We start from the raw sequence: 16,639 nt of genomic DNA, 5'->3' as shown, positions 1-16,639 counted from the left end.
CTCAGTCACTTGAGAGTTGGAGGTGGAGGGTGGAGGGTGGAGGAGGTCGTCTGTCTGCAGCAGCAGTGCGTCCCGAGCGCAGGATCGTACAGCGAGAGGCTTTTATCAAGATTTACAGCCATAACGTAAAAATATACTAAACTGTATTACATATCACGTATGTATAATAATAAAATAAGCAATCTAAAATCTATAATTTCTTTATTTTACATGTAACCCATTGGTAAATCATCTCAATTTTTTGCATGAGACTTTCCCAGACACTCACTTTAGCTGTTACTGTGTACATACAGTTTAGTATATTTGTACATTATAGCTGTAAATCCTAATAAAAGCAGCTGGAACAGAACAGACGTCCCATCGACTGGCGACAGTCAATCTGGCAACAGTTTACTCTGAGATTAGACTGATTGTTACACACTTTGTCACAATTGATAATCAATCAGTTCTATCCACCGCTCTGGATCAATCAGTTCTATCCACCGCTCTGGATCAATCAGTTCTATCCACCGCTCTGGATCAATCAGTTCTATCCACCGCTCTGGATCATTTGAAGATGAAGGTTTGACATATGAACATGGAGCTGCTGATTCAGTAGTAATGTTCCACTAAAGAAACATCTATACCACTGCAGCTTGGCTGTTTATGATTACGTGGATCTGTAAGTCTGATATTTGAAGATATTAAACGTATGAGATGAATCTGGCTTCAATTCTCCACCTCACAATCAGCGCTGCCAGGTTCCCCCGTCTACAAAGTGTGCGTGCGCAAGGTTCAAAGTTTACATACCGGTACGCACATTCTCCTGCAAAGTTCATTTTTATAGATCACAAACTTTACGTGGGAAGTGGCGTACGCATCTTTCAGGACACGTTTTGTGCGTAAGCAACCTTTAAATGAGGCCCCAGGTTATTTTAGCTGGATGGATGGATGGATGGATGGATGGATGGATGGATGGATGGATGGATGGATGGATGGATGGATGGATGGATGGATGGATGTCACAACACAGCTCTGTACCAGACACTTTTAATTGTGGGAGACCCCATCTCTTATTAGAAGGGATTTGAAGAGTATTGTTATAGTGTTACTGCTCTTTTATTGTGAAAGGTAACTGGATGTGGAAGACAAATATCACTTCCGGTATCACATGATTCAATTTTTGACAAATAATAAATGACTCACGGCTGCTCGTACACTTGGTCATCCTGTGAAGTTATTTAATATACCACCAAATATTACTATGAACTATGCTGGAGAAACGGCAGGTCCTTATCCCAGATGATGGCCAGACTGAAGGCGCTCCAGCGATCGAAGAGGCGTCTATTTGCATATGTCATGGAATTTACTCAAATGTGTCGAGGAATCAGCGCAGTGGGTGGCGGGCTCGCCTCACAGCAAGAAACGTTGGGTTCGAATACCCCATCATTGATTTTTTTTTTTTTTTTAAATTGAATATCTTTTTTTTGATCGGCTATATCCAAGGCTCAACATTTTTACTGGATCAACTCCTATATGGTTGTTATAATGTTGGGGCTTAAAGGATGTGCACACACTTTGCTTTGAAATTCAAAGTGTCACTCGACCTAAATGAAAGTATTTACATCTAGAAACGCCACCGGACACACCCATGACAATATGTGGAGAGGTTTGCTCAATCTAACAAAATCATGATGGTAACAAAAAAAAACAAACAATCATTCAATAGCTTACACAATGGATGCTGCCATCATGTGAGAGACGGAAAGAGCATTTAGACTTACTTTATTTGAAGAAGAAGTCCATTTGTCTGTCCTTCTTGACAAAGTTGTTGATCACAGCATTGATGGAAGTCTTCCTCAGTCTGTTCTGTTGCGGCTGTAGGATTTTGTGGGTTTTAAGGCAGAAAAAGTCCTCCAGTCAGCTGCTTCGGGGTCATACACCCACAGAGCCAATCCTTCCTTTTGTACCATTCAGTTTGGAAACTACAAACATTTTCCTCTCCCTTCCATTGCTGAAGATGCGGTGGCTCAGGCGTTGCTCTCCCATCATTCAAAAGTTAACGTTTTTTTCTGAAAAGAAAGAAAAACATGTTTTAACCTCTCTAGTGACGTCATCCTGCCGGTGAGCCCGTCCGCTAGCTTGAGTGCTAAGTAGCTGAGCGCCAACTGGACAAAGGGACAAACTGCATGGACACTTCACCATGATGATGACACTCAATACCCACAACAACTCACCACCAGCTCCCAACACACACACACTCTCACTCTAACTGCCACTTCCTACACTATCACTGCCCGACTCCCTGTCTATTGACCTAATTCCGCCCCATCCACTTTCAATTCTCAACGACTTCCGTATTTTGTCTTTTGACTTCTGCTCATGGATAAAGTAGCTTCTGGTAAACAGCACATTGCTGTTTTTACCTCGTTTATAAAACTACAATAAAACTACCTTCATCCTCACTATGTGTTGTCCATGATGGCACCAACACCCGCCAGAGGTGTATGTTAAAGCCTTTTATTTCAAGCACATGCGGCCTCAGCTGTCCGATCAGTTTCAGGCGGGTTGAAAATGCACATCCTTTGCAACCCAAGAAGACATCATGTTTCACGAATTCAACTCACAATATATGAAAGAGACCAAGAGGAAATCCTTGCAAACTTGTTATTCTTTATCACGATCATGAGTTTACACTGTAAGACAAGTGGACAGATGAGCAGCACAACTCTGCAGTCTTACTAATCTTCTACATCAGAGATTAGATTTCTTTGAGCGTCACACAGGGCTGCACAGGTCGTATGCTGCTCTACAACATTCCCGAGTCTCTGCTTTATCTTCAGAACGTTGGTTGTTTCAGCTGCTTTCTCCTCTTTTTCCAGCTGTTGTGGCTTCACCACGGAACATGCAACGCCACACACAGCTGGTGAGCCACAGAGCACCGATCCAGGCAAAGCAAAGACCTCCTGATTGCTCCGTATTGTAAGCGGTAAACGACACTCCGCCCTGTTAAGCACAGACACGGTGTCAAAAGCTCTTCCTCCACCCTGAAAAGGAAGTTAGGTGACAAAACGATGCATTAAGGCAGCGCTTCTCATTTCGGTCAACAAGGTCAATACTATCCTTACTCTTCTTCCTCTTTTTCCCCTGCCATTCTCCCGGCTGTCACCTCCTCCCTTGATACCCCTCTCAGTCTCCACCCCCCCTGCCCTCTCGCCAGAGATTATTAGAACCGGAGTAAGACCACTGTTCTGGGGCCCCACTTATAAAACATTCCGTAGGATTCCAACTAAATATGTACGTGCGCCCAAAAGCAGAAAATGACCCATAAAGTTCTGTTATATCTGTTTATTTAATGTATGAATTAAATATTTGAACAGGGACTGTAAAAAGGCTCAGTGGACTTTGTGTTTTATCCTCAGTCGCTAGAGAGGTGGAGGCGGAGGGTGGAGGAGGTCGTCTGTCTGCAGCAGCAGTGCGTCCCGAGCGCAGGACCGTACCCCAAGCAGCTTTTATCAGGATTTACAGTCATAACGTAAAAATATACTAAACCGTATAATGTTTCACAAATGTATGATAATAAAATAAGCAATATAAAATCTATAATTTCTTTATTTTACATGTAACCCATTGGTCAATCATCTCAATTGCAGTTTTTTTTTGCACGAGACTTTCCCAGAGACTCACTTTAGTTGTTACTGTGTACATACAGTTTAGTATATTTGTACGTTATAGGTGTAGGTCTGGGTGTTTATAGCTGTAAATCCTAATAAAAGTAGCTGGAACAGAACAGACGTCCCATCGACAGCCAGTCAGTCTGAGCTCTCGTGGACGGGAATCAGTTTTTGCACAACACCGGTTCATCCACAGTGCAGCTTTACACACGGCTGTCACCACACTATTTATGTGTTTACTCTGAAATTAGACTGATTGTTACACACTTTGTCACAGTTGATAATCAATCAGTTCTATCCACCGCTCTGGATCAATCAGTTCTATCCACCGCTCTGGATCAATCAGTTCTATCCACCGCTCTGGATCATTTGAAGATGAAAGTTTGACATATGAACATGGAGCTGCTGATCCAGTAGTAATGTCCCAGTAAAGAAACATCTATACCACTGCAGCTTGGCTGTTTATGATTACGTGGATCTGTAAGTCTGATATATGAAGATATTAAACGTATGAGATGAATCTGGCTTCAATTCTCCACCTCACAATCAGCGCTGCCAGGCTCCCCAGTCTCCAAAATGTGCGTGTGCAAGGTTCAAAGTTTGCGTACCGGTACGCACATTGTCCCGCAAAGTTTATTTTTTTAGATCACGAGCTTTGCGTGGGAAGTGGCGTACGCATCTTTCAGGACACGTTTTGTGCGTAAGCGACCTTTATAAATGAGGCCCCCAGGACCTTTCAGGCCGTCGATCTGTGATCTGTCCAGCGGTTCCCGCACCTCCTCTTCCCCATCTAATGTTTTAAAGAATGTGACTTCTTTGCTTGAAGTTTAGCCAACACAAAAACCAAACACCCCTTTCAATGCGATCCGTCTTAACTTGACATGAAGGGGAACCAATCAGGTGTAAGGATCCACCCACTGGCTTTGGGGGGTGAGTTTTTACAGAATTTTTTTTTTATTTAACACTGCAATGCCGGACCATAACAAAATTAGTTAAATAGTTATATCAATATATGCTTTTACTATCAAATTAATTGGTATTCTGATGAATGAATGATACATTGAAGTACATTGACGTGACAGTCTACCTCTAGCAAGTGTCAGTGAACTCTTGTGAATGAACGATTGAGCCTAACAAAAGCTTAATGGAGCTTCAGTTGGACATCAGCACCAGTTACAAGGCAGATATACAATCTACTGCTGCCCACAGACCAGTCGGTGTGAGTAAAGCTGGTGAGTGAATTATTGAACTCTTGGATGTGAGGCCTCACTTGAGTAGAAAATCTCAGACACTTACTGGACATGCTGGTCCAGCCGTCCGATGCTGGTGGAGGAACTCTCCTTCTCATCTGAAGCTGAGAGAGAGACAGAGAGAGAGAGCGGAGAGAGAGCCGCTTTGGTTCTCCTCAACACAGGAAGTAAACACCGCGTCACGTGACGGCGGTCAGCTGACTGGACCAGCTGACAGGAAAAAAAAAGAAAACATGGCGGCGGCTCTGCTCGGCGCCCTGCCGCTCCCAGACTGTGTGAAGGTAACGTTTCCTCTTCACACTTTAACTTCATATGAGTGGGCGGGAGGGGGTGTCTCTCCACGGGGACGTTTACTTCGAGCGGGCTGGATTATTGTATTATTATTGTATCGGTGTGATCAGTTTCCCCCAGTCCTCACCTGGACTCGAGACCGTCACACCTGAGCTCCAGTCTCTCCAACACTCAGGGTGCTGCACATTCTACCTGAGCTTCAATCTCGGCACTGGCTGCCTGTGTGCCGAAGAATCATCTTCAGAATCTGCTCAGGAAAGCTTTAAATACATCTAAGATCGACTTGTAAAATGGGAAAAAATCCAGACCCGAGGTCCTCAGGAAGAAGTTTATGTTCTCAGGGTCAGAAATACCTTTTAGTTCCGACCTCTTCACTTGTGGAACAAACTTCCTGAACACCAGAGGACTGCTGACACGCGCTCTTCTTTAATAAGGCCTTTTGCTGAGGCTTTCTGATAAACAATAGCTTCTATTTAATTTATTATCTTTATCTTAATAACATTTTTTACCTTATTTGTGCTCCTTTTCATGCATTTCTTAAATGCTTTGTATAAAAGATTCTTTTACATTTGGTTGTAAAGCACTGTGAATTGCAACGTTTACTGAAAGATGCTGTAGAAGATGTATATCATATCCCCTCATTATGGATTAAAAAAATCGAAGCAAAGATTCAGATTCTGTCTTCTCAGATGTTCTTTCTATCGATGCTGTAAATTAATACTACAGCCCTTCTCAATCTTTTCTCGATAAATTGATAAACAAAATAATATTAAATAACCTTCTGAACAAATACAACTTTAACAATACATCCATTATTGTTTTTTATTTTTTACTAATATAAAAAATAACAGGATCCTCAAGCAGATGATACTTTAATAAATACATTTAAAAGAAAATAATTTTAATTGTGTTCATTTTGTTGTTCTAGACACGTATATTAGGTAAAGGTAAAATCTTTCCTGCATCTACGTGTCGTTAAAAAAATAGTTAATATTAATCGTAATAATAATAGTAATAATTGTAATAATTGAAATCAGTTTCATGGATTTCTAAACCTCCCTTTGCCTTATGTTACGCAGCCCAACTGCAAACCATAGGATGCAGATTTGTGTCATTAATAATATCTAATGAACAATCATTTGGAGTATCGAGCCAAAGTTAGTTACTTACCCACAAGCTTGAATTCCCACTTCTTTTTATTTTTTTTTTAAAGTGCTGAGACGTGTCATGTTTCCTCACAGTGTTGTGTGATGTGCAGTTGTGCCACAGGGTGGTCGACGGTGTGTGTGGACAGCAGCCTCCTCGTAGGGACGACTACGGCAGCGCCTGGACTCTACACCAGTGGCTGGAACTGCTGGACTCCCTGACCACCCTGTTCCGCGAAGCAGTGGGAAATAAACTCTCAGATGAGACGGTGAGCCGGTGAAGTGGGCCAGGACGGTGCTCTCTGGATGGAGTGACCTTTTTAACATAGAACAGAGGCCGTGAGAGAGTGCATGTTGACGTCCGAAGCGTTACACTAAAGCTGTGACATCACATTGTGGCAGCGCGGAAAGAGATTTGATAAGTGTGGTAACCTGCGACTCTGGAGCAGTCGATGACGTCTGCCGGTTGTGTCCAGGTGTTGGCCCGGTTGTGCGACGCAGGCGGCGGTCGTGGCGAAGCCGTGCTGGGAGTGCTGAGAGGCCGACAGGAGGAGATTCACCGAGCTCTGCGGGACAGAACACACTTCATCTCCGCCGCCACCCTGCAGGACTTTGACTGGCAGCTTGGGGTAACTTTTTTTTAATTATAGACACTGTGTCGGTTTATCCACTAATCTCTTGACTCACAGCCGTGGACAGCTTCGCTGTGTGACTCGCTGACATATTTAACACTCTTAAAAAAAATTCATGTTTCAATCTGTCCTCACTTCAACACACCTGATGGTCACGAGTGGATCATTCTCAGGCTTTCTGCAGAGCTTCATCAACACACATTTATTAAATTCAAGCGTGTTGGAGCAGGGCAACATTGAAAACCTGCAGGACTTGTGGTCCTCCAGGACCAGGAATTCCCACCGTGGACTGGACACACCTGCCCACGTCGTAACACCACCACCAGAGGTCTATCTGGTGACAACGGTGGCCGATGCAGATCGTCTCCTTCGCGTCTCCAACATCTTTTCTGTTCAACGTGAATGAACTTTCATCAGAGAACAGCACTGAGGCCCACCGGTCGCTGGTCCAGCTAAATGCTGCCTGGTCCATCAAGACGATGAGGCCAGTGTCTGTGGGCAGCTCCGAGAGGACGCAACCCAACGCCGCTCGACAGGCGCTGCACCCAGCATGCACTGCGATGCCTTTCACATAGACAATGAATGCGATGCAGGAAATTGCCGGATGTCGTGGATTCGCTGCTTCAGAAAATATTTGTGCTCCGTCAATCAACACCTGATGTGACCAAAGCCACGGCCCCACCGCACCCTATGTGCCGGGGCGAGACGGGACACGTTGTCATGCGTCCCCATTGACAAAAGTTGTGGATGGAACCGTAACTTAACGGTTACAATTTTTCTTCACCCCTCCATTGAGGTACCGAGCACTAAGGAACGGTTCCCATATGAAGAAGCAACAACGCAGCCGTCTGCCGATTAGTAGTGACGATCCTCACTCTCGACAAGCCCGCAATATTTAATTATCTCATCTGCTGTAAGCCCTCCGATTGTTGTTTACAAACACATATGGTGGGACCGCACAACAGATTTGGGTCTGGGTGCGCTTCGCCTTACCGTACCGTCCGGCCCGCCCCGCCCCGCTGCGGGACATACTGTGTAGTGGGACCGAGGCTAAAGGTTCTTACCTCTCGCCACTACCGATGACCCACAATGCAGTTACACCCCCTTGTGGATCAATTGGTTTACTACACCCACACATAAAGAAACCAAACAAAAAGAAAACATCACTTTCTAAAAAAATTGGCCTTATTGAATGTTACATGTTGTAATCGTGGTTCTCTCTCGCTCTTTCGCCAGTTGGCTCTGTCCAGTGATAAGATTTCGTCCTTGCACTCTCCGCTGCTCAGCCTCAGTCTGGATGTTAAAGAGAACGGAGTCCTGCGCTCTGTCGATGTCGAGATGAACAAAGAGGAGTTGGCCGTTCTCATCAGTTCCTTAGAGGCTGCGAATAAGGTAATCAAACTAAGCACAGCCGCAGAGTTCACATTTTGGAAATTCCTTCTTTTTTAAAGAGAGATTACATGTGTTACTGTGATTACTGTGATCGCTCCAGACTCATTTCTCTTCAAATAGTCATTAAACATTCACATGTGGTTGAAAGTTTAATGTTAAAATCATAAAATCAGTCAAACACAGGTTGAAAGCGTTCGTTTTGTGGCCGAACTCAATTCAACATGAGAAAGCTCGTTTACAGATATCTAAAGTAGAATCTGCACATACTGAAAGAACCGAGGAAACTGAAGAAAAATATTAGTATAAGTGACACATTTCACATTATACAGTCATTTTAACGTAATATACGTGAAGATTGAACCACTGTGAGTTTTGAGGGTTCACTCACAAGTGGATCGACGATTCTGTTCCCATGTTGTTATATTTGTTATGATGGTTAATTTTATATATCAGACACAACATGCTGATGTGTTTAATCTGTATTTATTTTGGTGTCTCAGGTGGTGTTACAGTTGAAATGATGGAAACATTGTGGACCCCCCCCCCCCCCCCCCCACAAAATGAAGATCAAATTTGTTGGAGAGACTTTGAGTTTTCCAGATGTAATCCTGATGACTTTGTTTTCTGTAATTAATTTTAAATAAACCTTCGTCTTTTTATTCTGCATTGCACCGTTTCTGTGTTCAATAAATGTTTGATTAATTCAGGTCAAGTCAGCTTCATTTCTACCGTAATCATGATCTTTAATGAACATGGGAAGACATTTTCCTCCGGTGGTCTTGATGAACGCAGCTCAGGCACAGGAACTGCTGATGACGGGTGATGATTGTAATAAAGTGGGATTCACTCAAGCAAACCAATGAGCATGCGAGCACCAACAGTTGGTATTTTAGACCAGCGAAGATGAGACGAGAGAAGTTTCCCCCCCCCCCAGTTTCCATGAAAAAATAAACCAATCACACATGTAGCATTAAAACAGTTCTTTGTTCTGCGTTTTGGCTGCGCTGATGGCAGAGGGACGTTACCTGAATGGTCCGAGAGGATTCACTGGAGGAGGAAAGGGAAAACTGCTGCCCGGTTTAACTGATTCAGTGAGACAAAGATAAACATTCAAACTTATTTGCGTTCAACCTTAAAACTACCGAGTCGCATCCAGGTGAAAGTTCCCAGCGACTCCGCTGTGTTGCAAGTGGGTATAAATAAAGTCAGGTGCAGGGAGCGATGCTTTGAAAGTTCTCCAAACCCAAAGGTGCAGAGCGTCAACATCAGTATTAACTGATGGAGGATATAAACTAGTGAGATGAGCGGCTGTGGACATTTGGCATGTCTGTCTGTCCGGAGGCGTTTCAGGAGCAGCGGCTTTCTTCTCTTCAGCTCGGAGACATTCAACAGTCGCCAACCCAAGCTTATCAAAATTCAAGCTTTCTGTAGACCGTGTCTGTTTGACTCCACGGTCTCTCCTGCTGCGCCACATCAGCTCCTTATGATGACTGAAGACATTTGAAGTTCTTTCTTTGTGTTCCATGAAGACTTCCAACACCAGTCAGGTTTTCAGGCACTGCTTTATTTTGTCACAGTGTATTGAGTTAGTCGTCACAATACAATATGAAGTACATTTACAGAGAATGACGCCGCACACTTTGATGGTAGATGTGTTCATATGGCTTGAGTTTAATGCTCCGTGCCCATCAGTAATACAGTAAATATACAGTGTGTCCTGTGTTTGTTCAACAAATACTGCATTACATCTCGACTTCTTCAGCTACTTACAAAGAAGTTATGGTACATCCTGTCTGGAAAAAGAATGGTTCTAAATAAATGGTCATATCCATTTCAACAAATAGTTGACAAAAATCAACAACTGTCTTCAACAAGCATAAACACAACAGTAAAATTAAACCTGAGACAAACGATGGAACCTGAAGTAGCAGAGCTCAAAAAACACAAAGTGGTTGAAGTTCTACACTTGTAGTTAATATTGGCCACTAATATACCTCAGATACTTCAGCAGATAAACCACCTGGTCTTGTATCAGTTGTGCTGTGAATAGCCAGAGGTTCAGAAAATATCTGTAACACTGATTCCAAGTCTAAACAGACACAAGCAGTGGACAGAAACCTTGTCTGAGGATTATTCTTTCATCAGGACTTTATTGATATGTGATTTCGACTATGATCAAATCGTGCATTGTGCAACCCGAGTATCTACAGGGTTTCCTTTTGGCACAGTCAAATGTTTCGCTATAAATGCTACATTAGATTCATGGTTTTGTCAGCAGTTGACCGATGTGACGATAAAACTGGCTGGATGTGTTGAATCGCTGCAGAAGGAAAAAAAACCGGTAAGATGTCGCTTTGGTTGTAGAGACTTGGAACGAGGTGAAAACCATATACAGTTTTGATATAAAAGGCCTTGCTATGTGTGCGAACACGTCTAAAAGTCCTGGAAATACTCAGTTTGGTTGTTAGGTAAAACTGAGCGCATCCAAACAAACCAAACAAATCAAATGTACTATTATTTTTCTTTATGCAGCTTAATGCACTACAGTTAAACGTTAGTTGGAGAGCCTGTGTTGATTAAAATACTGTCAATAAAGCTCAAAGCTACGTGTGCATGATTACTGTAGATTAAACTGTTTGAGGTCTCCAAAAACAACTGCATAGAAAAAGCAGTGTGAGTTAATTCTCCAGTAAAAAGCCTTTAGTGTCCACAACAGGAACGCCACTGGTCGGTAATCATAAAGCTGACGTGGGGGACATGCACATTACGACTCATTTATTAAGACAACAGAGTAATGGAGTTATGATATATTCTGCTTGGTTACAGGGATCACGAAGCATTCATCTTTTTACCTCTGGTACACGACACAAAGTACACTAACACTGCAGGAGACAATACAAGATGTGTCTCCAGACAATAATAATAATACAGCTTTGATATAAATGTGAATAAAAACAAAAGCGTTTCTGTTTTAATTAGGATGTGTGTGTGAATTTACTGTCCAATAAAGTAGTTTAGAATATTCTACTAGCATTGCCGGAGGTCAACGTTTGGTCCTTTGGGCTTTACTGGAATTATCTTTGAACAATAAGACTACAGTGGAGCAGATACACGACCTGACCACTGCGCTGGATCGCCCATCCAGTGGAGAAGGACGTGAAAGCATCGCTGACACGGAGGCCTGAAGGCAAAGTGGAGCGCTTGACCCCACAACACTCCTTCCATTGATCCTGCTCGCCAGAAACACAGACTGCTGACAGAAACTCACCACGGCGACACTGTCCTGGAGGGACGGGAAACTTCACAGAAGCTGCGAGTCAATGGGTTGCCGGTGCAATGACAACTGAGAAACTGCTGACTTTGCATCTGTTAGAGCCGTGAGGGTGCGGAGCGACACAATATACAGGGTGGGACATGTCCAGCAGCATTAACATACAACAGTATGGACAGTGACGCCACATCTGTGCCAGGAGACATCCAGTGGTCATCAGTCCACACCCTGGATGACCACGGGCCACACTGAAGGATGAAACACTGTCTTTAAGTGTGACCGTCTGGGTTTGTTATGGCTGCTGGAGCCAATGAGCAGGTGATGACGAGGAAGGACAACATGCCTACGGAAACATATAACCAACTCATAACCAGAACGTGTGACGGGGCGTTGGGATTAGGACCAACTAGAAGGTCACCGAGGCGCCCTGCAACTATGACACCAACATCCGACAATAAGTGAGCAGGCATTTTGGCGGGTTCGAGGCACTGAATAACATGAGTGAGGGAGGCAGTTCCCCTCAAGAGCAGGAGTTCATCCCCACAGCAAGACACTGTAAATCATAGTCTGAATGGCAGCACAGCCTGGATGGAGCACGTGCACCCCAGCCGGCCCCACACATTCTCCACTCGTCTCTCCATCAGGTTCCTTCATGACGTTAGAGCCACAATCATCCCAATCCTCCACAAAACCAGCCTGTTGTGATGCTTTCTGTCCAGTTCTTCACCTCAAGATGCTCTTAAAGCAGCAGAGCACAACCTCAAAACTACCCTCCTCCTCGTGCCAGTTTGCTTCCTACCCCAGCTGCTCCACAGAAGCCTCCATCTCCTGTGTTCTCCACCCGAGCTTACGCCAGCCGCAGAAGAGGAATGCTGTCCGTCGACTCTAACTTAGCACTGATACAACCATTTGAAACATCTGCAAAGCAAACTTGCACTTCTGAGCTTTGGCGCCCGTGTCTGTCTCTGGATCTGTTAGTGTGAGCAGGAAAATGTCTCAGGGCTACATCCTGAGCTTCACCTGGATGACGGAGCTCCCAGGTCCACGACTCGTCGCCACGTCATCCACCGCGGCGAGGATCTGACAAGGTTGTACTTGACGACGACGACCTGGCCTATAGGAGACGGTGAAGCAGCTCATCAGCTGCTGTGGCGGAAACAACCTTAGAATAGACGTCAACAACACAAAGGAGATCATCGTTGATCATTGTTCTTTTAAGCAAGTTTCCTATCAATGCACAGGACGTAACTACTACTATGCTGGTCTTGATCAAAGCACTGTAGTGTTCAATTTGAAATGTTGTATTTGATAAATCGTAATAAGCTTCAGTAACAAGTGTCTTGTTCCACCAGTGAACAGTTTTCAGATCTTGGATGTAATCGTCCAGAGCAAATAGAGAACTTGGTTTGGATTCATTTAGCTGATCATAAACAAAGAAAATGTGAAAAATGTGGTGGTTTCTCTCACGTATGAATGAAGTAAATCATGAAAATATTACTTTCAAAAAATTGATGCAACCTTTTAAAAAAAATGCATGAAAGTCCCAGCTCAGATGTTTCTGTGTCGGTTAAAGACGAAAGTATTTGTTCGGTTGTTCTGATTGAAGGGGAGCGACTCCTCGGAGCGCCTCGAGGACGTGTATTCTCCGGTTAACATGTTCATACATGAGCAATCTGCACTATAAACACCCCGTTTAATCTTTTGACTTCGTAATACGAGTGTGTTTTGAATTTAAATATTTGATCATTCAATTCTCAGCTCGAATTTTGAGAAGATAAAGACACAAATAAATGTTGATTATTCCCTGAAAATGTTCAGCACCTTGCAAAGTGAAACAAAGACTAATTTAAGTTTTTCAATTATAGTAATAGTAATTAGTTTCAGGAAGTAGAAAGTCCTCGCCAATAGCTACAAGGTACAGCGTCAATATTTCTGTTAAATATGACACGAATCCTCCTATTTAGTAAAAAAAATTCATTTGAACTTTTAATTTGAACTTTCATAACTCACATTTTCCAAAGCATACTTGGAAAATACTATTTGCTTCTAGAATAGTTTGTTTGATTTTAAAGATGAAATGACGTTACCCGTTGAAGAGAAATAATGACAGCGCTCATGTTTGCATAGATTGTGTCTCTCTTTTCCTACATCAGCTCCTGAATGAACAGGCGGCATTTTACCGAAATGTGAAATATTTATTATACTTAAACAGCTACGTGAGGAGAATATATGTTACTGGGAACTTGAAAGTCTCTTTACTAGAATGACAACTATTATTTATCTATTGGTGTTACATGAGAATCGACTGATGCTGAATATGCAATAAAATACACTAAACAACTTCTTTGGTGTTCTGAAAGAAATCTTTATCTATGGATTTTGAAGGGACACAGACATTTTAGTACCTAAATAAAATAATCTGAAGCAGTATTCACCTGTCTTTTACTTCAAAATACACATGTAGAATGATCTATATGGATGCACAGTTTGCTGTTTGACTAGTATATTCTAAAAGTTCTCTAAGCTTAATATTTCCTTACTATTTACATTAAATGCTTCAGATGACTCAAAGTGCACAATAAGTTTATTTGGACGTGGTTAGTTTAGCCTTCATGCTTCAATGTTTCGAGATTCCCAAAAAACTGGAGTTGATTTAACAAATCTTGGTCTGGATAATTTTGTGATTTTTTAAATTTGTTTTACTGCATTGAAAAACTAATTTCAGCTTCTAATCTTTTGTAAAATCTCTCTTCTCATCTATGTTTTCACTATGGCCATGATGTCATGTTTTCTATCTTCCTTATGTAGTGGATTCACTTTGTTTCCAGTCATGTTTCTGAGGACTGTTGTAACCGTGTTCCTGGTATGACCATATAGAATCCTTCAATGTTCTTGTATTTAATGTGTTTTCATGTTGTCACGTCGTTCAGGTTCATCAAAGTGAAACACTGTATGTTGTGTCTACCGTTTCCATGGCAACGAAAACGAGTGCATCCATTTTTTTTATACCGGCTCCCAAGTGGGAACTTTTCTTTACGGGCGCGATCCCGCGATCGATTTTGTGCACGTTCATAGCGTATAGTTCTCTGCACACATGTCTGTGTGGTTTCATTACAAAAACAAGCATCAGTGCCCTCCATTGGCCCGGCATCGTAACTACATCGTTGTCAGTTGCGCTGCTGCTGCAGCGTAAACGCAACACTCTTTTAAAAACGGATTCGGTTTTTGTCACATGACACGTTGTCATGTAATCGGGGCCTATGTCTGGTCAAATTAGTAGAATGTTAAATAGGAGCTTAAATTGCTCGTCTCCCGCAAATAGACTTTAGCCATGGACTATAATGACGATGACGTGACGGAATTCCGCCGCAGTGCATTGTGGGATACTGATGCTGAACCCATACACTTCAGTAGTCCAACTTGTGATGTACTGTGGTCTTATCAGTGACAAAAATATTTCCTTCAGTTTTGCTTCAGATCACAAGGACAGTCTTTAATCATGTCTTCGTTTTTAAAGGTTGAGGTTTTCAGAGTAAACCAGATGTGTTTCTACTGACCTTCAAGTCTGTTAACAAGGTGGCAAACATATTTAAAACGACATGATGGAGTCAGAGAGTTCAACACTCACTCCAGGAGTGAACGCAATTCTGCAGCAAAATTAAAACCCCTCGACAATTTCAAGCCAAGCAATTCAATTCAATTTAATTTTCAGTTTTTACTCAGTGCCTCTGGAAACAGATCAACCATCTCATGGCACTTCATTTTCAAGTGTAGAGAAAAACCCATCAAATCCATGTGAGTGGAAAGAAAAAGTCACTTTCACCAGGACGAAACCTCGAGCAGATCAGAGCGGGAGCGTCGCTGTTGAAAAACATGATGAAGTCGCTGGTGAGTGTACATACACTGTACGAATTGAACTGTTGTCATATGGTATCGACAGATATTGTGCGGAGTGAGACAATTTAAATTGCATTTCCTCTATGTATTTTTGCACATTTGAGCCACGCTGTTCAATGAAAAAGACAGTGGATAGGTGGACGTTTTAACAAATAAATCATCTTCATCACAGCTCATCACCTTGTCAGAACCGAACGGTATGTTTCAGAGTTGTGAAAGTCATTTCACAACTTCAGTTATTTTATCAATAACGACTGGATCACTTATGATAGATGTGAGTATAAAAACCTCGCCGCTATAAAAACAGCAGAGCCGTGCCGGACACTGAGCAGTGACTGGACCAGTTCAACCTGACAAATCATACGGCGGTGAAGTGTTCCCTAGAAAAATAGAAACCATTGAGTTGTTTAAAGAAATGTTAGTACTGAGGTTACCATCCTTCACGATTGTTTTCAAATCACTACAACTCAGTTTGGTTTACGTCATAAAGGCAACTGGCCCTTCAATAAACTCCAAGGAATCTACGTTTCTCTAAGACAGAAAATGAATTCCAGAATCTCAGATACAAACTTTCCTCGGTTCAAGTGTCAAAAGCTTTGGACTTTTACTGTGGACTGGAGTGCTGTGCAAACATTGTGAGTGATCAGGTGTGTGCACAGCTGTGGGTACATGTGGCTCGGTTGGTAGAGTGGTCAGCTCTCAATGAGAAGGTTGTTGGTTTGATTCCCCATCTCACCCTGTACACGTGTTGAAGTGTCCTTGAGTGCGGATGTGATTAACAGAGTCACCTATCAAATGGTGGGAAAGCGCAAAATAAATGAAATCCATTTGCAGGTAAAGTTACCAGCATTTCTTACTTTTGATCCTATTTCCTCACATCTGCAGGCTTCAGTGACCGCCGTCAATAAACTGCTGTTCCTCACTGCAGCCGCCATGCTGCCTCAAACCCTCCAACTATGTACAGAGAAGTATGACAATTTGTAATCAGGCATTTTCTTTATGGCCAGTTTGAAAAGGAGTGAATGATAAGTTTTTCTGAAGGTATCAATTTCTCTGTAAAACACTTGCACTTATCAAACGTCTATTATCTCTATTTGAGGTGTTGATG

General features: G+C 42.6%; 2 protein-coding genes across 3 annotated transcripts in view; one reads left to right on the top strand and one right to left on the bottom strand.

Moving 5' to 3' along the window:
* The window catches only part of atp10d (ATPase phospholipid transporting 10D), a 38,038-nt gene extending 32,992 nt beyond the window's left edge, over positions 1–5,046 (bottom strand). For both annotated transcript variants that reach the window (XM_080479454.1, XM_080479455.1), the window contains exons 1-2: positions 4,950–5,046; positions 1,764–2,051 (exon numbers count right to left, since the gene is read on the bottom strand). The gene's annotated coding sequence lies outside the window, so the exon portion shown is untranslated. The remainder of the gene's footprint in view (positions 1–1,763; positions 2,052–4,949) is intronic.
* A 71-nt stretch (positions 5,047–5,117) lies between these two features.
* On the top strand, positions 5,118–9,068 carry commd8 (COMM domain containing 8). The gene is made up of 5 exons (XM_080479427.1): positions 5,118–5,184; positions 6,453–6,608; positions 6,816–6,968; positions 8,208–8,363; positions 8,864–9,068. Exons 1-5 carry the CDS (start codon positions 5,137–5,139, stop codon positions 8,882–8,884), a joined length of 534 nt encoding a protein of 177 aa, XP_080335553.1. The 5' UTR covers positions 5,118–5,136; the 3' UTR covers positions 8,885–9,068.
* The last annotated feature ends 7,571 nt before the right edge of the window (positions 9,069–16,639 follow it).

Source organism: Lipophrys pholis (assembly GCF_963383615.2).
Source record: "Lipophrys pholis genome assembly, chromosome: 14".
NCBI classification, from domain to species: domain Eukaryota; kingdom Metazoa; phylum Chordata; class Actinopteri; order Blenniiformes; family Blenniidae; genus Lipophrys; species Lipophrys pholis.
This window is presented reverse-complemented; position numbering and strand designations above follow the sequence as displayed.

What these genes read in the sequence shown, in the direction of transcription:
- commd8 (XM_080479427.1), top strand. Translation starts at nt 5,137, where the DNA reads ATGGCGGCGGCTCTGCTCGGCGCCCTGCCGCTCCCAGACTGTGTGAAG. An exon ending in CGCTCCCAGACTGTGTGAAG is followed by an intron (nt 5,185 to 6,452) that starts GTAACGTTTCCT and finishes TGTGATGTGCAG; the next exon opens with TTGTGCCACAGGGTGGTCGA. An exon ending in CCTTAGAGGCTGCGAATAAG is followed by an intron (nt 8,364 to 8,863) that starts GTAATCAAACTA and finishes TTGGTGTCTCAG; the next exon opens with GTGGTGTTACAGTTGAAATG.